The 27849-nt window shown below is 49.6% G+C and overlaps 1 protein-coding gene across 4 annotated transcripts; it reads left to right on the top strand.

Annotated features, from left to right (window-relative positions):
• SMAD7 (SMAD family member 7) lies at window positions 1-27849 on the top strand. Of its 4 annotated transcripts, none has more exons than XM_075741205.1 (5): window positions 1-144; window positions 328-1676; window positions 2282-2335; window positions 7397-7468; window positions 25919-27849. In XM_075741205.1, the coding sequence occupies exons 2-5, from the start codon at window positions 1172-1174 to the stop codon at window positions 26455-26457; spliced, it is 1170 nt and encodes a 389-aa protein (XP_075597320.1). In that variant the 5' UTR covers window positions 1-144; window positions 328-1171; the 3' UTR covers window positions 26458-27849. The 4 variants fall into 4 exon arrangements, with proteins under 4 accessions (XP_075597320.1, XP_075597319.1, XP_075597322.1 ...); XM_075741204.1 differs by having other exon boundaries at window positions 7394-7468; XM_075741207.1 differs by having other exon boundaries at window positions 2-144; window positions 328-516.

Raw genomic sequence — 27849 nt, 5'->3', positions numbered from 1 at the left:
AAGGAGGAGGAGGAGGAGAAAGAGGAGGAGGAGGAGGAGGGGAAGGAAGGCAGGAAGGAGGAGAGAGGAGGAAAAAAAAACCCCACCGAGCCAGACGCGCCGGCAGCACGGAGAGGGTCGCCGGCGGGCTGCCCCCGCACCCATGTAAGCACCGCCGGGAGCCGCGGCGGGAGAGGCGGCGGCTGACAGCGGCCCCGGCGCGGAGGGGCGCGGAGCGGGGGGCGGGCAGCCCGGCTCTCCTCTGCCGGCAGCACGCTTCGGGGGAAGGAGGGGACACAGCCCCACTTTCGGTTTTTTTTTTTTTCTTCTCTTTCTTTCTTTTCGTAGCAGCCGGATCAAGACTCCGTGTGTGTGTGTGTGTCTGTGGATTAAAACCTTGGGGAAGAAGGAGGAAAAAAATCCCAAACCCCGCATCAGGACGACCTGGGCTTTAAAAAGGGATACAACACTCTGGATGCGCTTGTTCTTCTCTTTTGTGACAGATGCTTAAACCGATTCCGACGTCCAAATCTTAGGGTTGGTCGGTTTTTTTTTTTATTTTTAAATTTTTTATTAGACATCGTTTTTGCTTGCTTTTTTATTTTTATCTTTTGATTCTGCCCTGCGTCGCATCAATCTCGTCTCTCCCCCTCCGCCCACCCGCTTCCCCCCCCCCCCCCCCCCCCCCCCAGCACTGGCGGGTTGATGGGAGCTGCCGTCCCCGGGAGGCCGAGGATCCCCCGCGGCTCCAGCCGCGCTCCGCAGCCGCGCAGGGCGGCGCGGCGCCGGCAACCTCAGCCCGCCTCCTCCAGCGCGATGCGCCGCAGACTGTAGACGGGCTTTTGATTTTTCTTTTCTTTTTTGGGCAAAGCCAGAGCAAGCAGCGGCTTGCTCCCCCCCCCCCCCCTTTTTTTCTTCCCCCCCCCCCTTTTTTTTTTTGGTAGGGTTTTTGTTTTTAGCAGCGGGCGGAGGCGCGGGCCGGCGCAGCCGCCCGCGGGAGGCGGCGGGACCCGCGGCCCCAGCGCGGAGACTGGCGCATGCCACAGCCCGCCTGGGCCCCGCCGCCGCCTTCCCCCCGCCGCCCGCCGCCTGCCGCTGCCCGCCGCCGCCGCCGCGTCTCGGTTCCCGGCCCCTTCATGCGCGGCGGACGACATGCCCGTTTTGTAGCCGGGGGCCCCTCCTCTCGTCCCGCATGTTCAGGACCAAACGCTCGGTGCTCGTTCGGCGGCTTTGGCGGAGCCGTGCGCCCGGCGGCGAGGAGGAGGAGGAGGCGGCGGCGGGCGAACCCGGCGCGGCGGCCGAGGCCCGGGCGCATGTCTGCGGCGGGGGGCGCGGGTGCTGCCCGGGCAAGGCGGGCCGCGGTGGCCGGTCGTCCGCGGGCGCGGAGGCGGAACTGAAGGCGCTGACCCACGCCGTGCTGAAGCGGCTGAAGGAGCGGCAGCTGGAGGGGTTGTTGCACGCCGTGGAGTCCCGCGGTGGGGCGCGGACCCCCTGCCTGCTGCTGCCCGCCAAGGCCGACTCGCGGTTGGGCCAGCACTGGTACCCGCTGCCGGTGCTGCTCTGCAAGGTGTTCCGTTGGCCCGACCTCCGCAACTGCTCCGAAGTGAAGCGGTTATGTTGCTGTGAATCCTACGGCAAGGCTCACTCCGAGCTCGTCTGCTGCAACCCGTACCACCTCAGCCGGCTCTGCGAGCTAGGTAGGCGGCGGCGGGGGGTGGAAGCGGGGGGCGACGGGGATGGGGATGCAGCCCCGCTGGGCTCCCTACCCGACTGAACTCCATTTATTTTCCAGACTGGGCGGGGGGGGGGGGACCACAACCCACACCGCAACAAAAAGAAACTTTCTGTTGCCGTGTTTCATATAATTTTTTTTTCATTTGGAGGACGGGGTGAGACCTCCCGCCTCCCCCCCCCCCCCCCAGCTCCCCGGGGGGCCCCGGCGCGGCGGGCGGCGCTGCCTCCCCGCCGTCCCCGCGCGGTGCCGGGGGATTAGGGGCCGCCTGGCGCGGACGGACGGCCCCGGCGCTGCCGCGGCTCCGCCGAGCCAAGGAGGCCCCGATCAGACAGCCCGAGCGGCAGATAGCAGGGAGACTGGCGCCAGACGGCCCCTTTTGTTTATCTGACAGCTAAATATCAAGGCAATCACCGCCTCGCTGCCCTGCCTCCAACCCCCAGAGCTAAGACAAACAGTTTTGCTAAAAGAATGCCACTGTTATCATAAGTTCCTATCTTTTTTCTCTTTTTTTTTTTTTTCCTTTCTCATGGCTCTGCCTTTATTTTCTCTCTACTTTTCTAATTCCAGAGTCTCCCCCTCCACCCTACTCCAGATATCCAATGGATTTTCTCAAACCAACTGGTAAGTGGACTTTTTCAATGCAGACTGCAGATAAAAAAGGGAAAACAACCCCTTTCTCAGGGGAAAAGTCTCTTGCCTTTGTGATGCTGGGATGCATTTCGCTTGTGGGCTGCTTGCATGCTTCTGTGCCTTCTGATACCTCTGGAAGAAATAACCTATAATTTATCTAAGACACTCTCTGCACAAAGCAGGATTTTAAAACTCTGGCAGGAAACTTTAGGAGGGATTGCAATGCAGTGCAGGCCTTTGCTGCTAGAGTCACTTGGAAAGCCAGGAAAACCGTGGGCTCCGGTTGTAAATGGCAGTGATGCAGCTTGCTCCCACACCCTTGGGTGAATTTGTAGGGATTTAGGTTGGGATCCAGCACAGCTTGGGCTAGCATCTCCCTGATGGCTGGGAATCCCAATGAGACTTGGCAAATGGAGTTGGTAGAAATATTTCTCTGTTTTAAAGGAGCCTAATCCTGCCTTGTCAGGTTGAAAAAGTTAGGACAGTGGGTTGAAAAGTTATTTCCCCCCCCCCCTTTTTTTTTTTTTTAGCTAGCACTGCTCTGCATGCCTGTTGCTTGTAATTGAATGTCAGGGTGCCAGGGGAGAAGCCCATTTGAGGCTGGCACCAGCTCTTTTGCGGTTGTCTGCGTAAACTCTTGGTTGGCAACGAGCTCGCCGGGTGTGAGATAAATCGGGCTGGAAGAAGGAGAGGTGGGGAGAATCGGAAACGGGGGGAACTCGGGGAGGAGCAGCTCCTGGCTCCCTGAGGATTAGTGGATCGGGAGAGTTGGCTGGAGCATGGTGGTCTCTGTGGTCGTGCTCCTCGGTCACAGCAGGCAGGAGGGGCACAGCGGTGCAGGGAGGCAAAGATAAATGTATTTCTTCAGGACCAGTATCGGGTGGTTTCTTTTGGGTGTGTGGGGGGGTGGTTTCAACAAAATAGCAGTTTCTGTACAACTGCTGCTCTTCACTTTCTCAGGGCTAAAAGATTGGCCAAACTTGAAGTTGCTTTGGACCCGTGGGGTACCGCTTTGGGGTCCCATCCTGCCCATTACTCCCTTGCAGGCTGGACTGTTGTTTTTCCCCTCTAAGAAACACTAATCAGCCTTTTTATGCTTTGCAGAAATAAGCAAAGCTGTTTAATAAACAATTGGTTTGCAAAACATGAAATATTTTGCCTCAGCGTGATAAAACAGGAGATAAAGGCTTATGAATGAAAGAGGGATATCGTTCATTCATGAGTACGTTCAACATCCCGAGCACGTGCTGGGATGCAGAAGGGTTGATCCATAATAGACTCTGAGGGTCTGCTGGGTCACAAAGTTTTGTGGGTTTGGATGAGATTGGCATCATTTTGACTGCATCCCTGCAGTGCTCCCTGAAAAATTTATATTTCTGGCTTTATTGCCTTTGTTTTCACTCGGCGATGATCCTGGCATGGGATGCGTGTTGATCTGCAAAGGCGTTCGGAGCTGCAGGAGAGAAGGGTTAAAGCTTGCCTTAGGTTTCCTGTAAAGATGTTGGGATAAATCTATTAGCAGGGTTTAAACATCCAATCTGCCTCTGCCAGGACCTCATTTTCAGTTAGCCAGTGATATATTTATTCATTAGCAAGTGTTGACATAAGGTAGCAAAATGTGTGTAAACAGAAAAGCCGCAGAACATGAATGTGCCATTTCGAAAGGAAAAGTTATTCCTATCGGCGAATAGGAAGTGATTAACGCTGCCCATCGGAAACGTAGAAACAACTGGGTTACTCACCAAAAAGTCCTCCTTTTTTTTCCTTTTTAAAAGAAAAATGCACTTGGCAGCTGAACTCTTAACAGGGCCGCGATAAGCACAAGCAGAGCTTGGAAGTCTGTTGCTGCAGGTGGGTTTTGCAAGCTCAGGGTTTCTCGGCGTTGCCTCCGTGGAGGGACCAAGGGTTTCCCATCCCAGCATCGGTGCCATCTCCTGCGGCATTTTCCCAGCCGTATGTTGAGGATTGCGTGCTGTGGGCTAGCTAGGTGGATAGAGGGACAGTAGATAGTGATGGGAAGGTGTGAAGCCTTTTACCTGGCTGATGCACATGAACCATCTTCTCCCTGGGGACCTTGGGTGGGAGCGATCCCTGCATTTAGACTCGGGCCGCTGCATCTGCCAGTGGAGCTGGGAATGTGCATCCAGCAGGAAACTTCTGCTTTTCCATCAAGCGTGATAATGGTAATAAAAATATTTAAGTATTTAATGCTATGGCTTGTAAGTGCTTGGTATGGACAGACAGATGGGAATACCTGGAACAGTGAGGGCTCTGGCAGCAGTCACTAGTGCCTGTGATCATAGAATCATAGGATGGTTTGGGTGGGAAGGGACCTTTGAAGGCCATCCAGTCCAACCCCCCTGCCATGAGCAGGGACATCTGCAACCAGATCAGGTTGCTCAGAGCCCTGTCCAAGCTGATCTTGAATATTTCCAGGGATGGGGCATCTACCACCTCTCTGGGCAACCTGTGCCAGTGTTTCACCACCCTCAGTGTAAAAAAAATTACTTCCTTATATGTAGTCTGAGGTGATGGAGGCTGAGTCAGGCTGCGTCGCTGGCTGGAGGAAAGGAGGGCTGGACAGGGAGCTGGGGGTCTGCTGCAGGCAGTGAAACGCCACATCAGTCTCTGTGTTGATAGGATTGAGCTGGCATTTGTAGATCTTCGCTGTAGAGTGGAAAGATCTGTCCTTGACAGCTGGGTTACCTGCAGGAAGGCTGTAGGTCCAGGCTGGCTTGCTCGTTCATCAAGGAGAGGACTTTCCCTCTTCCTTTGATGGGACGTTTGCAGGGATGGGTGACGGTGGGTTGCACGGGGCCAGGCTCACCCTGCAATCCTGGGGTCGTGTGGGAGTTCAGCATCCCCAGTATCCCTGCAGGAGCTGCCCCTTGCAGCTGTGTTGGAAGCAAAATAGATAGTAGTGTCCACAAGTAATTCAGGCAGATAACTTTGACCCATCGTTAAGCGGGACAAGGGCCTGCAAGTGGCTGTCTATTGTGCTCCTGGGTGGCTGGTCGTGGGGGTGCTGGAGTATGAGAGTGCAGGAAACACACTGAGATGTCACTGCAGAGCCAAATGCCCTCATGTGGCATCGATTTTCAGGGGAGTTGGAGGTTTGGCAGCTTCCAGGAACTGTTCGGCACCTTGCAAGGTTGAGCTGGTGGCCACCAGGAATAATTGTATGTCTCTGTGATGGTTTTATATTGTGGTAAGGCAATTTTGGGAAGAGATGCACATACAGTACGCTCGATCCTACCTCTAATCCTACGGCCTCTCTGGTGCTGAAAATAAAGTGAGCCTGAGTACCCCCTACTAATGAGAGCCCTTGGCAGGTCTGTGACTGATGGCAAGAGTGCAAGGATGAAACCAGCCATGTGTAGTGCAGAATGCTCAGGAGGGTCCCGCTTTTGGGCTCATCCCACACCTGACCGTCACGCTTGGTCTGCAGTGGAGGTGCATCAGCTCTGTGTCCTCTAACGAGACTTCAGAGGGTAATTAATGGATGAAGGGAACTGGCTGTTGGATGATGGCACACAGGATAGGAGCTGACAGCTGTAAAGAAGTCACGAAAGCACGTCACCCCATTGCTAGGGTTATGCATTTTAAGTCAGGATAGGATTCTCTCCTGCCATCCTGTCCAGTGTGCTAGCAGAGGACCTGGTCACATATGATCCCTGGAGTAAGGCAACGTGAAAAGGGCAAATTATGCCCTTTATCCCACAGGGACTCATCAGGGAGCTGTAACTGGGGGCAGACGGAGCCCAGCACAGGGCAGGGTGGTCCAGCCTGTGTTCAGAAAGCATCTGTAGCCCAAGCAGTTGAAACCATCTCAGGGGAAGGGCAAGGGGAATCTTCTGTCTGGCCTAGAAAGGGTTAAAAAAAGAAAAAGCCTATTTCTTTAAAGCATAGAAAGCACGACAAGGCATTTAGAGAGTGTATCGTATACAGTATTTCACAAGTAAGTCCATTTCCTGTCTCCCCTATTGTTTTTGGTTTGATTAAGTATATCCTGTTAAACTGTATATTCCTGTTAGGGCTTCTCCTTTACTCTGATAAAATGAGATTGTGCAGATAGGAATTTCTTTTTCACTGTGATTTCAGAGATGAAATCTGGAAAAATGACTTTATCAGTAGGGACAAAATTATCTTGTCCCTCCTGGTGGTGGGCCTTGCTTTGAGATCCGGCTGTGAGCAAAATGATGTCTTTAGGGAGCCCAAATCTGATGAAACCCAAAGTCTGTGAGAACCTGCTGAGGACCAGAAGGTTGCATGAACTTCATGGATCTTCTCACACGTGGCTTATCCTTGAGCTTGTCTCCCCTGTTGTAGTGACCAAAAAGCTGGAGTTTGCCTGTAGGACCAGGGAAATGGTGTTGGCTCCTGGCTGTTGTCACCTGGAGGAGCAGGCTTGGGATGGAAAGGTCCAAACCTTGACCTCAAACATCTCCGTGCTTCAGGAGAAACCTCTAATGGGGTGGCCTATCTTACCTTGCCCTTGCCCTTTGGTGGTGCATGGAGGAGTAGATCCAGTTGCACACCTGTCCCAGGAGGTGACAGTGGGGTGTAAGATCTGCCAGCAGCTGGCGGTGACAAAAATTGAATGGGGAATGCAAACGTAGACTGTTTGCCGCAAAAGGGTGGCAATGAGACATTTCCCTTTCAGTTCCCTTTTTGGTGAGTTACAGGTGTTGACTAAATTGGGTGCATAAAGCCACGATTTAAGCATTTTTGGGAGCTCGCTTGCATCAGAACGATGACAACCTTGATCTCATTACCCGGTTACTTGGACAGAGAGGTGGCAGCCAGTCTGTAATTTTTGCCGGTCTATAATCAGCGTTGGCTGGTGATGAAGCACAGTGCGCAGCCTTGATTGAGGAGATGAGTTAGGGTGGATGCTTCTTGATGAACTACTGTCTCTGCATGGACAATTAGTAATCGCTTCCTGCTAAACCCTTTGGAATGTGTGTTCTGCTCGCAGCAATGCTGGGAGCCTGCAAAGAACCGCCTATATACTGATTTTTTTTTTTTTCTTCTTTTCCTCTGCTCCAGCAGATTGTCCAGACTCTGTGCCTTCCTCCACTGAAACAGGGGGAACTAATTGTCTAGCCCCTGGGGGGCTTTCAGGTAAGACATCTCTTGTTGCCCTTGATTTTGGCTGCGGGTTGCGTTGACCGAGGGTCCTGATGGAAGGCAAAGTGGTGCTGGGGAGGGTCGGGGATGCCAGTCATTGAGAAAGATGTGCTCAAAGGGGGAATTAGGTTTCATTTCAGTAGCAGCCGCGTACGTCTCATGCAGAGAATGTGTTGAAATCCCAAGTGAGGTTCTCCATCCCCGAAAGCCCATATTTTCTTTGAATTCTGGCTTTGTGCTCCATTAGTTTTTGGACCAAGGCAGGAAAAGGCGTGTTGGTGAAGGTGAAGTGATGTTGGCCACCTGTTTGCTGATGCATGGACTATCAGAGCAAGTGTGATTGTGCCTTGCAGAAGGATTCAGCGTCAAGCTCTCCTTGGCGTGGTGGTGGTGGTGGTGACACTTCTTGTCTCTGGGATGAGAGCCGTTCGTGGGCTTTGCTCCTGGTAGGATAACCAGCATCCCGTATCTCACGTGTGAGGCTCGTGGTGCCCGGGGCGTAAAGGTGACACCGTTTTTTTGCCAAAGACATTGCAGAAGGAGTTGGATTTCATGATCCTTAGGGGTCCCTTCCAACTTGAGATACTCTGTGATTTCCGTGGTTTTCCTGTTTGCCATCTCCTTCAGCCTCCAGGTGCTGTTGTGTGATGGGGATTTGGAGGGTGGTTTCTCCAACTCTCTTGGGCTTTTCATAGAATCCTAGAACGGTTTGGGTTGGAAGGGACCTTTAAAGGTCATCTAGTCTGACTCCCAGCACCTTTTCCAAGGTATGATGTCTCTAGCAGCTCATCTCCCACCCTGGACCATCAAACTCTGTGGCTGGGCTCTGTCTCTACCATGATTAAAGTATCTGAAACCATGTACCTGCACGTACTAGCTAATACTTGAAGGTGCTCTCCTTTGTGGGGATGTCTTCCTGATCTATGATTTATTCATCTTCCTGAAACTGGAATTTCAGAAATAGGTTGGATGCGGCAGCACACGCGTGTGCATCTGCCGCTGCCTCTCTCCAGGAATTGCGTTTGGTGTGGATGTCTTTAAGTGAGCCTTGTTTGTTTTTCTTTGGGTGTAATACATACCCTGTCTGTTATTTGAGAGGGGAGCATATTGTTTGTTCAAAGGCCCTAATGAGAATTAATCAAATGGAGATGGAGAGGGAACAGAGAAACTTGTCGCTGCCTTTTTTTTTTTTAATACAGAAGACTTTCGGGTTTGCCTTTATTTTTTTGCTGTTGGAGCCTATAGCTTTAGGGGAAAAAAAAAAAAGACACTGTAAAAAGAAAAAAGACAAGAAGCAAACCAACACAATAAGGATGTTGTTAGATCTTTTTTTTTTTTCCTTTTTCCTCCTGAAATACACCCGTTGCGGAGGGTAGGAGAGAGTTCAGTTCCACAGGATACCACATGAAATAAGCAGAGGAAGTACTCGCTTTTAAAAGGGAGCTTTCTGTAAGGTTCAGCCTATTGATAACATCTCGTCTGGCTGCTCTGCTCCCAAAGGGAAGGCGGGAGGTGGGGGCTTGGGCTGCAGGAAATAACACGGCTCGTTCCTGGTGCCTCCCGAAGGGCTGCGGGAAGGGGACCCCCAGCTCCTAGCAGAGCCTCCTCCCCAAAAGAAAACCTGGTTGCCCCTTGGAAATGCATTTCTAAAAATTATTATTTTTTTATTATTTCATTGGATTGGATTTTTTTTTGTCTTCCTTATCAAAGCCCCCCCCCCCATCCCCGCAAAGCCTGGAAACAGAACCTTTTACCATCATTAACTGCTCTTTTTTCCTCCCCAAATGTAATTGTAGCCATTTAGTTTAATGAGGAGCTGATAGGAGAGTTGACTCATGAAGGGATACGGTTAGCTACCCAAGCCCTGAAACAAAGCCGAATGCCTCCACATGAAAGAGCATTTGTTTTGAATTTGCTCTGATTTACTGGCATCTCCCTTCCGCGCGCAGAAGTGCAGCGCTGAAAATTCCCAACTGGAGAGACCCAGTCGAGAAAGGAAAATAAACGGGCTTTGCAGCAATCCTCCAAAGCTCACTTTCTCCTTTTTTTTTCTACGCCCCCCCCCCCCGCATATTTTAGTTAGCAGAAGAGTGTGTTTGAAGAGGACTTGAATGAGTTATTGGCAGGGTACGTGGGGAGTGCTTTGGCTTGGTCTTATCTAAGTTTGGGCAGATGGGGATTGGTGATGTTGGGTGGAGGATCCAGCATCCCTCATCCCCTCCAGATCAGGGCTGTCTGGGCTGGATTTGCAATTCCTTGATGAAAGAGCAGCTTTAAGAAAAGCAAAAAAACCCCAATTTGGGTAGATTTGGAAACTGGACTTGGGAGTCTGGGGAGGAAGACATCACAGGTGGATGGCGGTGATGGGTTCCTAGAGCACTATGGGCTTGGGTGACCAGTGATGGACTGTGGATGCCAGTGTAGTAGTGCTACTCAAAGTCAGTAGACCTGCCCTGACGTCTGGGAGGACATAATTTAGTGAGGCAGGTCGCTCTCGGCACTGAGAATTTGGGAATGGGGTTCACAGCCACTCTGGCAGGAAAACTGCAGGGGGGGGGGTTGAGAGGATCATGGCAAGAGGAGCATTAAAAAGGGCATGGAAGTGAGTGCCCTTGCAGCTCTCCATGAGCATCCTTTGATAATGAAGAGGCTCAGGTCCGGCCACTGCTGGGGTCACAGTCTCCTTCTGGAGGCTGAAGGCTGTTTCGTTGATGGATACCAGAGGCGCTGGATGATGTGGGAGGGGTGGTGGTGCGGCTGGGGGGGATGTATGGGGAGTGTTTCCCCCTTGTGATACCCAGTCTGGGCCACTCTTTCCCTCCCTTCGCTTTCTGTTCTCCGTCCTGGCCCAGGAATGCGATATTGGGTAGTCCTTTACACCGTGCTGGTGTCCTCTTCTCATCCCACCTCTGCTGTCTCTTCCCCAGCCATCCCGTTCTCCAGCTGATGCACCCCTTGCTCCCCCAGAGGCACTGGCTCTCACTTCCATATTCTTGCCTTTATTTATTTTCTTAGGTCTCTTACTTAAATCAGTGGTCACTCTGGGTAGGTCAGGACTCATTGCTCACAGTGTCTCCCATGAGATGGTTGTGCTCAGGTATTATCAGTCCAGATCCTTTGTATCCTCGATGTGGTTAAAGAAGAGAGCAAAAATATCCTGTTGGAAATAAAAATAATTTCCGTAAATAGGAGACAGAGGGTGGTTTTTCCTGTATTTTGAGCTGACTCGTTCCCAGCAGATGTGTTTGGTTATGACTCTTCTTTCAAACAAGCAAAACCGTGTTTGGAGAGCCTGGAGGTGGCCGGCTCGTGGTCTGGTGGCATCTGGTCGGTGGGAGCTGAATTCCTGTATGACCCACGGAGGAGCTCTGCTCTGAGGGTCGGAGTGAGCTGATGACGCTTGATGGTGTTGGTGCTGGGTCTCCATGGGATGCTCTCTATGCAGTCTTGGACATCTCCCTCTTGACCCGTGTGTGGTGCAAGGCTCGTGGCTCTTGGCTGATGGAAGGTTGTGAGCGAGAAGGTGGCTTCCCTGCAGGACAGGTGCTGGATCTTCTGGTAAAGCGAAGCTCTCCCAGAAGCCCATCACAGAGGGAAAGCAAGATGAGCCGTCTTGTGTCCTCACCACCTCCGCTGCTTTTTTATTTATAGGGGTTATTCATAAAATACCAAACCTGATGGTTTTACCCAGACTTCAGCCCAACCCTGTTGACTTGCCCTGACTCTGGAACTGCCCCAGGGTCTGCTGGAGCCAGTGGACATCAAGTGATGATGCCTGGTGGGAGCTGGACCAAGACTCTGCAAGGCTTGAGGCTGGGACACCCACAAGGCTCTTCCAGAGCAAGTGCAACCTCAGTTTCTTCCTCCTGATTTCTTTGCACCAAAAAGATGGGAAAATCCCTCCGGAGGCTGGAGAAGCATCAGTGTTGCTCCCTGCCCCGGCTCTTGCAGTGGTGGGACCTAGTCTGGTTTAAGGGACTGCTTGGCTGAGTGACATTTCATTCCGAAATCGCGGGCAGGCTGGGAATGTTTCACTATGCCTCTGAGCCCCGACGGTATCTGCTCGCTGGGGAAGAAACACCTTGTCCAAATCCAGAGCTATTCGCCCCCCGAAGCGGCTCCCCATCGCTCCCCCCTCCACGTAAACAGGATCCCGTGCAGTTTCTCCGGCAGAGTCCTGCCTGTGTTTTCCCATTCCCCCCCTTTCCACCTCCCTCTCGTACAGAGTTTATAACCTCCTGTGAAATGCCTTTATTTACAAATTGGCATCCTATTATAATCTGAAATTGAGACATCTTCCTGTGGAACTAGGATTGTATATTTGTCCCAGGGATAAACAATTGCTTGGGAATTTTTTTTTTTTTAAGTCACTTATTCTTGGTTTATTTTTGAGCATACCTCCTTTTAATATTTTTTTATTTGCTTTGAGCACCGCAGGGCGTTTCACCCTTTCCTTCCCACCTTCATTGGAGACATGACACCCCCTCCCACCCCCCCCCCCGCTTACCTAAAAATCACCATGCAGTCCTGGAAAGGACAAGGTTATCAGGGGTTAACGCCAAGATGACAGCACTGGAGCCTCTGGAGCAAAGCAGGCTGCCTGCCAGACTAGGAGCCTCCCGGCTCGCCTCGCACATCATCTGACCGCGGCCGGCGGGGAGGAGGGAGCCGGCGCTTGGCACCGACCCCAGGGCTCTTGGCTTGGCCACCCGCTCCGGCTCCTTCGGCCCCGTGGGTTTTGTTGGGTTGTTTTTTTTTTTTTTTTTTTCCCTTTTTTTTTTTTTAAGGGGGATCTCACCAAGTGGGCACCCCCTCACCTCCTGGGGACGTGGCCGGGATAGCCCCTGTGCTGCTGAGGGGATGCTGGGGGCATCCTCCTCCTGGCTCTTAGCTAATTAACACCCCCCCCACCCCCCAGGCAAGTAGGACCCACTTAGTAATTACTTTTAAGTGCTCTAGAGCCTTTTGATCCTTTCCTAGATAGCCTTCTAGGATGGGGTTTAAAATATAATAATAGCAGAGGTGCTCCCCCCATTAAATGCTGGGTGTTTCAGTCCATCCCTGTACAGCTCCATTAAATCCATTTTTCCGGGCATTGATGGATTTTTCCCAACCAGACGGTTCCTTGAGAGCAGTCAACAATAAAATGCATAAGACAGTCCCACCACCAGCAAGTCCTTCATGGTGATGACCATGATGGGAACAGCTTAGGTTTTACCCCACAACCTGGTACTTTTTAGGGAGGAACGAGAACAAAAAGGTAAATTTTGGAAGCTAGGTGTCGATTGAAACCACGCTCTGCTCGCAAGAGATGACCCCGTGAGCATCAGCAACTTGATCGCTGGGGACATTTAAAACTCGACGGGACAAAAACACTCGTAGAGGAGCAGCCCCGGGCTGGCAGGGATGCGGGCTGCATCGTTTCCATCCCCGCTGTCTGCCAGCGGGTATCACTTACACTAGAGGAACCAGTAACATTAACCACATGCATTTCCCCGCCGCCGGCATGGGGGGATGCCTATTTCTAACCACCGCGGCCAAGACCGTAAACCTCCATGCTGGGTTAAAACAGGGTGCACCCCATTTTAGGGTGCACAGCGGAAAGTAGGGTGTATGGAGCTTCCCCCCCAGCCCTGAGCGGGTGCTTGAGGAGGGTGATGGGTTGGGTGGCGGGTTCTGGCCGGGGCCAGGCGCGGGTGGGTGCCAGCCCCACTGCCGTCCCCGGCCGGCTTGAATGACCCACGCCGCAGTCTGGCTGCCTGCCTACTGTCACAAAGGAGCTTCCTTTCCAGTTTATTTTCAGCACTGAGATATTATTAACCGCTGAGGCACGGTCTCTGTTCTAGCCACCCTCGCTTTTTGCCTAAATCGCTTTGTTTTCACCCCTCATCAGCGTGCTGAGGCCACCGGCTTGGCTCCGGTGCCGCCAGGGTACCGGCTGCGTCACGGCTGCTGTTGAGGAACGGGAGGGCACGGAGAAGCGAGTGGCCTGATCCTGCACGGGGCTGAGGTCGGGGAAGGGAAGGAGCTCGGCATCTCACAGGATTTCCGCCCACTGGCTTTGGATTAGACCCTTGATTTGGGGTTTTTTTTAATTTATTTTTTAACTTATTCTTGGGTGTTGCCAGCTGCCTCTTTCTCTGCAGTTTTGTTTTGTTTTATTATTTTATTTTTTTATTACTATTTTTTATTTTATTATTTTTTTAATTTTTATTTTTTTCTTGCAAGAAAAGAGCTTTTCTGGACAACCATTGCAGGGATTTTCCATCCCCATCCAGGGAAGGGTGGGGGGGTCACATCCCCTGTGCATGAACCTGCTGCAGGAGCCACCCTTGGGGAGGTCTTGGCTGATGGGTCGAGCTATCAGGTCCATAAAGCTTCTTCCAGGGGTTTTTGTGCTATTGGGGATGTGATGTGGTGTTTGCTAACAGCCTTTTTTTCTCTTTTCTCTTTTCTTTTTTATTTTTCCCTTTTTTCCCCCCTCCCTTTTTTTGGGTAGCCATTTAAGTACGTGATGATAACTTTCACCCTGTTAATTAACAGGAAACATTGGGACAAGACAGGAAATTACATCAGTCTTTTATGAGGAAAGAGCCAAGAAAAAAAAATACAAGAAAACATAGTTATTAGTGAAAGGAAAGAAAGTGCCGGGGGAGGAGGAGAAAGGAGAAAAAAGGAGAAAAAACCCCATCCCATGAGCCCCGCTTTTCCGAGGGAGGCTGCTTCAGTACTTGATTTTATTTTATTATTTTGAAAAATATTTAACTAGCAGGGTCACCTTTGCGACGCTTGAGCTTCCCGAGGAATCTTTTTTTTTTTTTTCCTTTCATGCCTTTTCTCAGCTTCCTTCCCCAAACTGTGAGGCCTAGGAAGCTCTTGGCCGGGAGACTAATTTTGGTTTGGCTGCTCAGCCCTTCAAATTGGTCCCCACCCAGTGTCATTATCTTGGTTTTAACTTGCAAGGGGAAAAAAAAACACCACCCTGTAAGAGCTGGCTCAGCCCTTCTCTACCCTTTTAACCTCGCTGCATAAAAAACCCTTCCTCCTTCAGCTCCTCGGCTAGGTTGTGCCAGCAATGCCAAAGCACCGTGGGGTGGTTGCAGGAGGTCCCGGTGATGCTCTTGGTGATGCTCTTCCATGTGCGATGGTGGGTACTGCGCTCTGTGGTCCTTCCTCATCCTCCCTTGGGGATGAAGTAAGATGCCCGGTGGGGTGGTTGCAGGAGGTCCTGGTGATGCTCTTGGTGATGCTCGTCCATGTGCAATGGTGGGTACCTCGCTCTGTGGTCCTTCCTCATCCTCCCTTGGGGATGAAGTAGGATGGCTGGTGGGGTGCTGTGTTTCAGCGAGCTATCCTTGGGGTGAGGTCCTGGTTCTCATGGGCTTTCCCGGCTTTTCCCTTAATACCTGAGCAGGTGGAAAGGCAGATTTCTCCATTAAATGAGTAACTCGGAACCGCTCGGGCTGCAAATATGTACCTATATGTGCACATAATAAGCGAGGCTATGGACGGTTATGTATTCAACAAAGTCTATTCAATCTCTATATATTGGTTAAATATATATAGAATATATCTAATGTATTGAATGCATTGTATATGTACTTATATGTAGTATCTATGGGTTGAATATATTAAATATATTCATTATATATTGAATATATTTTTATATATATAATTATATATAGTATATCTATAAATTGAATAGATTTTGTTTGCTGAGCCGCCAAAACTGTATCAGTAAGAGCTGGCTTTGCACTGGAGGAACTTGGGTGTTGGGAAGGTGGTGAAAGTTCAAACATCTTTCGCGTTTACAGCTGATGAAGTTATCTCCGCATCCAGTGATTTTCAGTGATGGAAACCGATGGGTTGAAATTTATAGATGCTAAGAACTGCTGGGCATCACCGCTGAGGGGGAGCTCCCTCCACGGCAGGTGATGCAAAATAATACCACAGGGGTTGTGTGTCTGCATGATGGTGTGCAAGGTGAGGTTTTGAGTAGAAAAGCAGGGAAAACAGCAAAATATGTGAGAAATTAAGTTGTGAGATGGGGTGCTGCTCGCCCGTGCGGGACAGCTGCCGATGACCCCGTGGCTGGGCTTTGGCGGCACCTTCCCGGGCAGAGCGGACGGAGTAAATAACTCCATAAAGTCATCCTTCGAGCAGGAATCAAATAACAGCAGTTTTATTTGGAAAAGGAGTTGGGAGCCTGAAGTTACATCACTGCGTTTGAACTGATGAATTCATTTTCTTTGGAAGCCAGGCTGAGACTTCTTAGCTCATTATAAGGAACAAACCCATAAATCTTCATACGCAGAGGCCCGTAGTTTTCCTGTTCTTTGTCACAGCCGAGCATGGAAAATGTATCCCGCGTGTCAAGAGCACGAAGCCTTGACACACCTGAGATGTTGCCCCGCAGTTATTTTCTGGAGCGGCTGGTATGTATGGTGCTGGGTTTGGCGAGTGGCAGTGCCGAGCCCCAAATCCCCTGGGTTTTGCCCCCGCGGGAGGATGCTGCCTGGCGTTGGTGAGGCTCACATCCCCTGGGATTTGTCCCTGCATGAGGATGCTGCTGGGTCTTGGTGATGCCCATATCCCCTGGGATTTGTTCCCGCATGAGGATGCTGCTGGGTCTCAGTGATGCCACCCCACGGTCCCTGCCTGGGACACGGCTCTGCTGCTGCCACCAAAAGTGGGGTGGGATGAGCACAAGGAGCTTTTTGGGTTTTTTGTGGGGTTTTTTTTTTTTTTTTTGTTTTAAATCCGGGTGCTGCCGACCTGCCCCGTTTTGTAGCCCGGGGCAAACCTCTGCCGGCCTCCGTCTGCGGAAGGGGGGTGCCAACTCTGCCGGAGCGCCGGGAGGGTTAATTACTTAATGAATGTAATATTCTCCATAATTGCTAAGCGTTATTAATCCAGAGCAAAGTGAGAGGCGAGGGGAGGGGTATATGCGCGGCCAAGCTTGTGAACTTCATCCAAACGCCGTCTGTCCGTCCGTCCGTCCCTCACGTGCCCCCTACCTGGGCAGGAGCTGATGCTGTCCGTCCGTCCGTCCGTCCCTGGGCGGTAACCCTGCCTGTACGCGAGCGTGCTTCGCCGCCTGCTCTTAGGAATAGGCGTGATTAGATTATGAAGGCAGACAGAAGTAATGATTAACTTTTTCAGTCTGCATGCTGTCTCCAGTCTGGCGCTGGGTGTTTTTTTTTCCCCCTAAGTAGGCCCTGGCCCCGCGTCGACAGGGTATTAGGTTGTAAAGAAAGCCAGGAGGAATGAAGGCAAGGGAGGGAGGGGAAAGGGGGGGAGCCTTTTCCATCAGATCCGGGACTGGAATTTATTGGCAGGAATGCAGTAAATGCTCCAAATGCCAGCCCAGCTAAACAGTTTTCATAATTGTTACGGAGCAGGGCACGACGGGCGTGAAAAGGACTTTTGTTCCAACCCTGCTTTTTCCATGGGTTTACATCCCTGTGAGGGATGCTGCTCTGGGAAAGGGAGCTGGGGGAGGTGGTCTTTTTTTTGCGGGGGGGGGGGGGGGGGGCGGGGGGAGAGAGGAAGAACATATTTACATCTGTTTTCGGTCTTTGGGGAGAATTCTGGGTTGGTGTGCTGTGGGGAGAGGCTTTTTTTTTCCATATTGAAACGAAAGCGGCAGCGATGCCGTGTGTGTGCGTGGAATGCAGTTGGGGGGGAGAGAAAAAAAAATCCTGACACACATCTGGGTATTAGGTATCCATTTGGAAATCCTAGACTGCTCTGCCTCACTTTTTATTAAGGTCTTTACAAGGTTTTTAATGTGTAACCCACGTAGCTACATGTTGTCAGTGGGGAGCTGCGGCTTTCCTGGGGGCTGTATCCCTGCCCTCCCCGGGGCATCCCTGGGTACCAGGTGACACCCCCCCCCCCCCCGCCCTCCCTTGCAATGGTGGAGCTTTATTTTTAATTGCAAAAGCGTTTTAAGGTCTTCATCCTCTAAAACTGAGCTTGGTGGCTGCGTTCAGGAGGGCTGTGACCCCGGGGCTGGCGTGGCCCGGTGGCCTCTGCTGGCTTCGGCATCCGCGTCGGTGGCTTATCCCTGCGCTGGAAGGGTGATGGGCAGGATGCTGTCGCAGGAGCCTCCAGCACAACCCAAGCCGGGAGAGATATTTTGGCAAGCTCATCCTGACGTCGGATTTGCGTTGTTGTAAGTCGTGAGGCCTTTGTGTGCTGGTTTTTCCTTCTCAGAAGGTTTCTGGTTGAGGTCTGGGTTGGGTGTGGGTGGGGAAGAGGTGTGTCTTGGTAGCTGATGGGGATGAAGCGCGGAGGTGTTAGCTCATCTCTGGGAGCTGGGGCTGGTACCAGTCACACGAGTCGCACGAGGGTCGCATGGCAGTATCTCATGAACGCTGGCTTGGGCTTCCTGCATTTTCTAGAGGAGCCTCTTGGCTGATTGTCATTAATACGTGATTATTACGGGTTGCTATCAAGGCAGAGGAGGAGGTCGGAGGGTGCGTGGGGCTGTGGAGCATCCTGCAGCACCTCCCGAGCCAGCGAGTCCTCCCAGGACATCCCCACCAGCATGGGAGAATGGCAACGGGGACGCAGACAGCAAAAACGGGATTTCGGGGGGTTTTTCCACGTGGACCTCGCACCTATCCAGGTGGCCTGGGGGGGGTGTGCTTAAAAGCCCCATGGATGTTGGCAGCACCCCTCTGGAAGGCTCTCCCCTCTTCAAGCATCCCTTCATCCCATCCGACCGCCAGGTTGGAGCTTGGGGAAGGGATTCCCGTCCTACTGCTTTTTTGAAACAAGGGAAAAGTTTTCCCACACCTTTGAGGGGTGCAGAAGGAGAGGCAGATAAAGAAGGTTCTTTAAATTAAAACTTCAAAAATAATTAGACTGACTGTATACTAAACAACAGCAAAGAGGCCCATTTACTGTAAATATTATGAATGGATTTGGCTGGCTTCTTCATCCCCACCCTTCCTCTAAGGCTTTTCTCTGAGCTGAGTCGAAATTCGGCCTTCAGACAGCACAGTACTCTATAATTTGCATGGCTGATGAGGCCTGAAGCCTGGTACGGAGGAAACTGGAGTCAGCTGGCTCCTCTCTAACCACTGGAGACAGGCAGACAGGCATTTTTGGTGTGTGCCTGCATATTTTTTTTTTCCCCCTTGTAGCTGTAGCCTTGCTTGGCTTTTAAAGAAAATGGGCACAAAAAAAGGTTCTTCTCTTCTCGAGTCGTTTTTAGCTGTGGTAATTGATTAATCACCGTAATTAGATGGTAGCAGTGACTAATAGGATGTTTATGAATCAAATTTCTGGTTTGGTAGACTCCATGAACTCAGCAGTTTCACTTTGGTTCTTTGTTTGCTGTGCTTCGATGCAGGGGACATCAGGGAGCTGGGCCTCCTTCGCACGTATATATTGATCACCCTGTATTTTTCAAACTTAGACATTCCTCCTGGGCCAGCCTTGGTATTTGCAGTACTGGTGCCTGCTCTTGAGGCTTTGTAGTTCTGCAACAAAATGCTTGCACAGACCCTTCCTCTGTTTGTTTTCTTGCTTTTGCGTCCCATCCCTGAATTAACCCTCAGAGGTCAGGGCTGGGTTCCATGTTGGGAGAAGATTGACTCAAGGCACCACTGATTTGAGGTGGGAACCTTAGGGGATGTCCTCAGGGATCAGTCATCTCTACCCACCATCTAACCCAACCTCATTTTTGTCCTGATTTCACAAGAGGTTTTCCCAGCCATGGTGAAGGTGATGGAAGTTCTTGGTTGGGTCACCAGGGGTCAAGCAGAGCACTCCCAGGTTCATAGGTCGCCACTAACATGAGTCTGAACCAAAACTCTAGTTACAAATATCAGGAAATGCCGGACTTCTTCCCCTGATGGCTTTTGCCAAGTTTTATCCTCTGTGTCCCCATCAGACTTGCAAGGTTTCAAATCTGTTGGCAACATCTTGGCTTCTGGATACCAGTTCTTAGTAAACTGAAGTCTAGGAGGGAAACTCAGGTGGACATTTGTTTTCATGCAAGGTTGACTTACTTTGCTAGGAGCAAGGAGCCATTTAAGTGATTGGGTGGACGTGTTAATAAATTAAAGAAAAATCTTAAGGCTCTTTAGCTTGTATGACTACTGTATATGTTGAGTAGTAAGAGCTGCCTAATTAGACATAGACACAAATTTATGGTCTAGCCTGTCAATCCGTGGATTAAGGACTCTGTAAGTACCTACTGACACGATGGGCTGTAATGGCTCCTAAAGAGATGTTATGGTCTATTGTGTCAATAATCCACAGATTAAGGGCTCCCTAAGTATGTGTTGACGTGACTGACTGTCCCAGCTCTTTGGGGGCTCTTGCATTGGCCTGGTGGAGGGACCCCACGGGCCACCTTGGGTGGTGGTATCCCTGCAGTAGGTAAGGGTTTATTTTCTCTGCAAACAACAGGAGCTTAACACATGACCATCCTCTAAATTAGCCTTTCAGAAATCACCCCAGCCATCAAAAATGGGAGGGAGGGGAGCAGTGAGGAAGCTGAAGCTGTCTAGCCCTTGTGTGCAGGGAGGTATAAAAGATTTGGGACAAACATTGCCGTGGGTGGTGTCTCCAGGCTGCCCACGAACTCCGTTAAAGGCACAAAGACCCTTTTCTGCAGCAGGATATATCCTTTAATTTGGATTTTTTTTCTTTGCTTTTGCAAAGCATACCTGGAAATCTGGCTTTGAAAGATTTTCCTTGGGGTTTCTTTTTGTTTGTTTGTTTGTTCCCTTGCCCAAGTAGCCTGTAAATTACCCAAGGGAATAGAAAGGAAGTAAAATTTCCCTTCTTGGTGCCCGTTTTTCTTTGCTTTGATGAGCTGTGTGGTTGCACGTCATGCTAAGTGTTCTCCTCACCTTGATGTAATGCCTGTTCACTTCTCGACTAAGAGTTCAGGGGTGTGTTTTTCCTGAGATCCTGCAAAAACAGCACTTGCCAGTAACAGGAGAGGCAAAAGTGCAACTAGAGTCCCTGTGCTGCCCTGAGGCCCCTCAAGAAGAGAGTGTAAAAACCCATAAAAAGCCCTGGGGTTTGTGTCTCCCATCTTTTCCATTTCAAAGAGCAGGAGAAGATGGGGGGCATGGCTCTGCCCTGGGCTCGCAAATGCCACTTAAGGTCAGCCAAGAGAGATTACTGGACGCGAGACGCACTGAGCTTGGTCTCAGCCTTGGCCCCGGCCAGACGACACATTGTGCTGACACCAGTCCAGCCAATTCTTTTTTTAAGCACAGATGCCCTCCGTGTGTGCTGATGGATAAAGGAGGAAGGACCATGGGTTCATCTGCTCATCCGCGGTGCCCACATTGCTCATTTTCCAGTAGAAAGCTGCCTCCTAGGAAGCCAGGCAGGGATCTCGCCACCCTTCCAGGTCTCCTTCCTGCCCCAGGAGCTCAGGTTTGGGCCCTGGTCCTTCTAGGAAAGGCCTATAAGACCAATCTCCTTTTGGTGCTATGATTTTTTGGTGGACATCTACATTACTTTACCCATTTGTTTTGGGTTATAGGTTGTGTGTGCAGTGTCACCTCCACAAGTGGCTCAGGTACCACAAAACCTGAGCAACCTGATCTAGTTGCAGATGTCCCTGCTCATGGCGGGGGGGGGGGGGGGGGGGGCGCGGTGGTGGACCTGATGACATTTAAAGGTCACTTCCAACCCAGACCACTCTGTGATTCTTTGATAATGAGGAGACTTTTGGTAGCAGTTCAGGGTAGATGATGCCATGGTTAGTATTGCATCAGCGTTGATGTTTGGTGGGAAATCCAACTGCAGGGATCACAGAAGAAGGAGGGAGAGGAGGGGGTGTGATGGTAAGAAGTTTAGGAAGAGCATGAGAAGACGCTCTGGGTCAAAGCTGCTCTTAAAAAAAGATAAGCTGTAAATATATGTAAAATATATAAATACATAGTTTGAAACACTTCTACAGTTGGGCGATTGAATTTGCATCTAAACCTAATCCATTGAGGAAAGATCTGATCCAATTACAGGAATTTAAAAACCTAATCAGGAACGCAGTTGTATTCCCGTTTGCAGTGATTATCACAGATATTGGTGACAACTTAGATAGCTCTTGACTTGATCAGATGGGAGTAGTCCTGGCGGGTGAGATAGCTCAGTGCTTGCTAAACTTGCTGTTTTCTTTAGAGGTCGGTTGATTACAGGAAAACCTTTAGCTATGTCAAAACAAAACAAAGCAAAACAAAAGATCCCCAGCCCACCGCCCCTCTACATTCGTGAACTTGGCATCAGGACAAGGCTGAGATCCAAAAACTGGCCAGGAGTTGCGTTGTTTTTTTTTTGTTTTGGTTTTTTTGTTTTGGTTTAAATTCATTTTTGCTGAAATGTTTTGATTCTTTCTGAATGAAAAAAGAACTTTTTCTTCCCAAACTCCTAATAAAACTGCCAGAGCTCAGGAAGAAAAAGTACAGATGACATGGTTTCATCATCTTAAAAGTGTTCATGTGTTGAGGAGAAAAGCCACACCAGAAATTTTCTGCCACTTTCAAGCGATGTGAGATGTGAGTCCTCCTACCACAGCTTGGGAGAACCAAACATGGGGCCGTTACTGATAAATTTGGGTGTTTCCGTGTTGTGAATCTCCCATACCCACCTTCATCCAAACCTCCTTAGTTTCAGCAGCTTTTCATTTTGGGGGGTTATTGCTGTGGTATCCCGTCTGCCAGGGTTTCTGTATGGATGTAGCATTATCTGCAGCATCCCTCCCCAGAGCAGGATGATGCCCTGAGCCCGCGGGTGGCCTGTGCGCACCTGAAGCTAGAGAAATCCTGGCTGTGACCTTCTATTGAGCAATTTTGGTCAGGACTTGATGTTTGCAAGAGTCAAGGCAGGTGGCGGGAAACCTTATAGCCTCTCATGCTGGTTGGTGTGTTGGGAAGTAGCTGGGCTGATGCTTTTGTGCGTGATGCACTCCCTCCTCTCCAAGGGATACACTTGTAAAAGTCAAGGTGTAAAAAATAGGGGGAAGAAATCAGGTTTTCAGTGGGAATGTGATGTTGAATAACGTGGTTCTGCTGGGACATTGCTGTCTTCATCACCATCCACACCAAACTTCCAAAAAGTCTTTGGGGTGTCAAACTATTGCCTTAATTTCTCCACTTCATGTGGAACTGTGCTCCGCTTCGGATGGCCGTTCTCTGTAGACCCAGCTATAAGTGATCAATACAACTAATTCTTTAAATTCCTGATGGCAGAGTGGCTTTATTTTCAGGGTGCTTTTATGGTTTTTTGTGTTTTCACATTAAGCTTGCGCAATGCACTGGGGGGGAGCCTGACGGAGCCCCTAGGCAGGCTGTAATACAAACCATAGAAAATAATAATAAACCAATGATAGCAGCAAATGGAGGGATGCTTAATAACGAAATAATAGTGCAGATGTTTATAGCATTAAACATCATCATTGTTTGCTGGAATATGGGAACGCTCCCAGTTTGCTGGGAGTTTTCCAGGCATTTAGAAAGGGATGTGTTTGCTCCGAGGAGCTTGTAAAAATTATGCTTTTAACTCAAAACAAGAATCCCAAAGTGTTTCTCAGACATTTCTGGGCTGTTGCACACAAGGACATGTTGAAGGTGATGTGGCTGCAAGTTTCCCAGGATCTGGGTTTTTGTGTGAGTTTGCAGCAGGCGGAGATGGGAGTTGGATGGTGGGTCCCTACCACGACCCCAGGTTGCACGGGATGAACCCCGTGGGGTGTTTTGGGGCAAAATCCACCTATTTGCTTCATTTGCCAAGATCCGTGGTCGTTGCCACCAAAAAAACCTTTTGGGGAAAAAAGTCTCCATTGCTATAGGAAGCATCTCTGCATCATTTTTTCCTCCTCTCCTGCAACCTCCTCTCCTGCCTCTGCCCGCCCAAATGATGCCACCGGCTTTTCCCAGCCCTTTCCCCAGTGGATGCCAGAATCAGGGGGGTGGGTGGGAGCAGGGAGGCTCTGCTGGGATCCCAACAACGGTGAAAAGCAGCTTTGGTGGTGGCTGGCAGGGAGGCCTGATCCTGTTTATCCGAGCTCAACCCTTATATTCTCATGGCTTTTTGACTAGACATCCAGTCAACAGCCGAATCCCGCAAGCGGAAGAGGCTCTGGCATATTTATACTGTGTGCTGGCATTGGCTCCTTAAAAAAAAAAATTTACAAAAATCCCGGATTACCTAAGACTTGTCCTTTAGGTCTGGTCACCCCATGTCATTGAAAAACCTAGTAGGATTCATTCATGAACTTCCAGCCCTCCATAAAGGTCTGTTCATTCATAGCCAAGGCAGTTTTCTTTTTTTTTTTTTTTTTTTTTTAGTTTTTTTTAAAAATGCGCTAGCAATTAAATAACTCTTTGTAAGCGGCAATGAGCTACTTGTTAAGTGGTCTTCACTAACGCAAGCACAAGTATCAGGTGAAAAAGTCTTTTTTTTTCTCCCCGCTTCCTCCTGAAAAGGGATGCTTTTATGTTGAAATAAATAAAAACCCATAGGAATTTCAGCAGGGTTCAATGGCTGTTGCTCCAAAATTCCCTCAACTGCTGTAAAACAAAAACCAACAAGCTCTGAGCCTTGCTGGCAGGCATATGGTGGGGAGGGTGCGGCAGAGGGGTGTGATGAGCGGTTGAGATGGGGACGGATCCAGGAGCATCCTCTCCCCTGGATCCAGGACCATATCCCCAGATTCCTCTATCTCCTAGTCATCCTCCCCCCCCCAGCCCCCAAATTCCTCTTTCTCCTGGGTGGGTGGATGAAATGCCATCCTGCGGGTGTTTTTGCCCTGTGGGGTACAGCACTCTTGGGTGGGGGGCGCACCCCATTTGGGTTAGGGTACCCCATACCCCCTCAGTTGCTTGTGTGGTGCCAGGTTTCAGCAGGATATGGTTATCCACAACAAAGTCTTGGGAGGTACTGAACGGGGAGGTGGAAGGACAAACTGGGGCACACCTCAATGGATGCTTTCCCAGGGACCACCCCCCCACTGCCGGAACCCCCATCCCTGGTTTCACCTGGGAGCGAGGGTCCCTATTTTGGGGCATACCCAGTCAGGCCCATTTTTACTAGCTGCCTCCAGCAACTGGAGAAATATTTTCCTCGCTGGCATAGAAATGAGGAAATTGAAAATGTGTGGCTGGGCTTTTTTTTTTTTTTTTTTTTTTTTTTTAAAAGCACAGTGCAGGGCTTGAAGCACAACTCGGAGACAGGAGAAAAATGCATGCATTGGGGAAATGGGCTTATTAATAGCAAAAACTATAGAAAACATTGCAGCCAGTGTGCTGCTGCCAACCACCTGTGCTGGGGGGAGGACATGGGGGGCTGCTAAGGTGATACAAGGAGAGCTTTGGGGTGCTGGGTCACCCACCAAGTCCTATACCTGTTCCCATGGTGCAGGGGATTATTCCGGTAGTGCTCACTAACTTGCATTCCCAGCTCGATTTTTTTTTTTTTTAAAATATATATATTTTTTTTTAAAATACAATTACAGAGGTGAATGATTCCCAGGTCTTAACATGCCTGCCGAGGCTGGAAGGAATTACCCGCTGAGCAGTGCCGGGCTGCTAGGGATCCTCCGTCAGGAAAAGGGGCTTTTTCATGTTTCCCCGCCTTTGCTTTCACCTCCTACATTGTATCCTCACTGCTCACATGGGGTAGCTACAGGCAAGGGAGTTGAAAGAAGGGCTGTGAGAGTGAATTTTTGGTGTTGGGTGATTTTTTATGCCATTTTTGTTCGCATGCACGAGATTTCCGGTCCCCACCCTGCTGCTGTCTGATGGGGCTTTCCATGGGCCAGAGCTTCATCTGACGTCTCCATCCTTTCCATCACCCAGGCTCTGCCTGTGGGTAGGGAAAAGCCCCATGAACTAGAGCAGGCAAGTCTTTGTCGTCTCTGGTCCCATGGGGTGACCTTCAGTGTGCTTGTCTTAGCAGCAGTTCATGATTTTTTTTTGGCCTCTATGCACAGCAGAGAGTTATATATGGAAATGGATCCATCGTCTGGTGGGTGCAAATAAGGGGTTTTAGGGTGTTTGGTCTTGCTGGATGCAGCTAGTTGGAGAATCTCATCTCTTCTGCTGGCACTGAAGGTGATCCTAGTGATGGTTTGGGGGAGGGATGGCTGCGCTGCAGGTGCTGCTGGTGGGTCTCAAGCCACTTCTGAAGGTGGACCTGGTCGTTTAGGACCCATAACTCCAACCAGAGCTAAGCACTGAAGCAGCACAGCATCATCCCCCAAACCTGAATCAACTTAAATGGTCTTAATAGCAGCCTTAATATATGGCTTTTGGAAATGGTGGATGTGCTATGGGCATTGGTGTGTGCATGGAGAGCATCATGAAGACACTGGCAGGCGTGGACCTGCCAGCATTGCGTCACTTTTGGGTCATATTACCCCTGCCGGTGCTCAATTTCTCCTTTTCTTCCTTTTCTTCTCCTGTTCTGTAGATTCCCAAGTTCTTCAGGAGCCGGGGGGTCGGTCACACTGGTGCGTGGTGGCATACTGGGAAGAGAAGACACGTGTGGGTCGGCTGTACTCTGTCCAAGAGCCCTCCCTGGATATCTTCTATGATCTACCTCAGGGGAATGGTTTCTGCCTCGGACAGCTCAACTCGGACAACAAAAGCCAACTGGTGCAGAAGGTCCGCAGCAAGATCGGCTATGGCATCCAGCTCACCAAGGAAGTGGACGGCGTGTGGGTGTACAACCGCAGCAGTTACCCCATTTTCATCAAGTCGGCCACACTGGACAACCCCGACTCCAGGACGTTGCTGGTTCACAAAGTGTTTCCAGGTTTTTCCATCAAGGCTTTTGACTATGAGAAGGCGTACAGCTTGCAGAGACCCAACGACCATGAGTTCATGCAGCAACCATGGACCGGATTTACTGTTCAGATCAGCTTTGTGAAAGGCTGGGGCCAGTGCTACACGAGACAGTTTATCAGCAGTTGCCCGTGCTGGTTGGAGGTTATTTTTAATAACCGATGACTCGAGAGACAGTGGACTTAAGACATTTCTACTACTTTGCTGCTATTATTTCCTTCTGAGTGCTTGCTTTTCATGCAAACTTCTTGTTTTTGTTGTTTTGTTTGTTCGTGTGTGTGTGTGTGTGTCCCGTCTCCCTACCCCCCCCACCCCCCCATTTTGAGAAATAGCTTATGGAAAGATTTTTTTGCCTTGGGTATTTTGATAAATATATCTATTTTTTAAATGTGTGAATGACCAATAACTCAGAAGGGCGAGAGAAGGATGCGGGGGGGGGGGATATGTGTGGATCTCACGCAATAATTATTTCACGCCTCTGAAAGGATTATCCTATGTGATCAATGGATTCGGAAGCCACTTGCTATATGTTACAGCTCCTTCTCTTGGATAAAACAACAAGATACCTGTATTTTTTATGCACCACCTTCCCCTTGCTGCCAGCCATCCCCAGTGACAGTGAAACTGAGACCCCTTCCTCAGCAGCGCTAACCCCATGTTGCCGCCGAAGGATGGTGCAAAATATTCCCCAGCCAGGTCTTTACCCACTCTTTTATTTTATTTTTCTTGTTGCTGGGTTCACGTCTTGTCACTGTGTTCATCCTTCCACTGCTACTTTTTTTCTTTTAATGGTCATGGAGTGATGCAAGGGGAGAAAACAACAGTGGAGAAACCTCATGCATGGCCTGTGCTTTATAATTTGAGCTGAGATGCAAAGCGACAGAAGCTTAAGCCTAAAAGAAAAAAAAACCAAAAAAAAAACCCCAAAAAAGAGAAAAAAAAAAAAACACAAAACAAAATCAACAAAACGAATGGGGAAAAAAAAAGCGTTCATGATAGTTGGTCTGTTGTAACCTACTTAGATCAGGTTATCCTGGTACCATCCTATCTGGAAATGCAGTTGTACTTTCATTTCTTCTTGAATTCATACACGAGTATGATACTTTTACACTGTTCTTAGCTCAATGAGCATGTTTAGACCTTAACATAAGCTATTTTTCTAAATATAAAGGTTTAAATGAACAAGAGAGCATTCTCATTGGAACTTTAGCATTGTAGTGCTTTGGAAATAAAACACACACAAAAAAAGGACTCCTTAAAAAAACCCTGAGATTTATTAAAGAAAAAAATGTATTTTATGTTATATATAAATATATTATTACTTGTAAATATAAAGACTTTTATAAGCATCATTATTTATGTATTGTGCAATGTGTATAAACGAGAAAAAAATAAGAAAGATGCACTTTGCTTTAATATAAATGCAAATAACATGCCAAATTAAAAAAAAAAAAAGAACACGAGATTGGTGGTTTTTTCTATGGGTGTTATCATCCAGATGAATGTTTTTTCTAAAGGAGTTTATGTTCCATTAAAAAATAAAAAACATACACTTGA

This window comes from Balearica regulorum, chromosome Z (assembly GCF_011004875.1).
Source record: "Balearica regulorum gibbericeps isolate bBalReg1 chromosome Z, bBalReg1.pri, whole genome shotgun sequence".
Lineage (NCBI taxonomy): Eukaryota > Metazoa > Chordata > Aves > Gruiformes > Gruidae > Balearica > Balearica regulorum.
This window is presented reverse-complemented; position numbering and strand designations above follow the sequence as displayed.

Excerpts from the sequence above, each read along its gene's own strand:
- SMAD7 (XM_075741204.1), top strand. The coding sequence starts at position 1,172 with ATGTTCAGGACCAAACGCTCGGTGCTCGTTCGGCGGCTTTGGCGGAGC. Across the intron at positions 1,677-2,281 it reads CAGCCGGCTCTGCGAGCTAG|AGTCTCCCCCTCCACCCTAC; the intron begins GTAGGCGGCGGC and ends TTCTAATTCCAG. Across the intron at positions 2,336-7,393 it reads GGATTTTCTCAAACCAACTG|CAGATTGTCCAGACTCTGTG; the intron begins GTAAGTGGACTT and ends CCTCTGCTCCAG.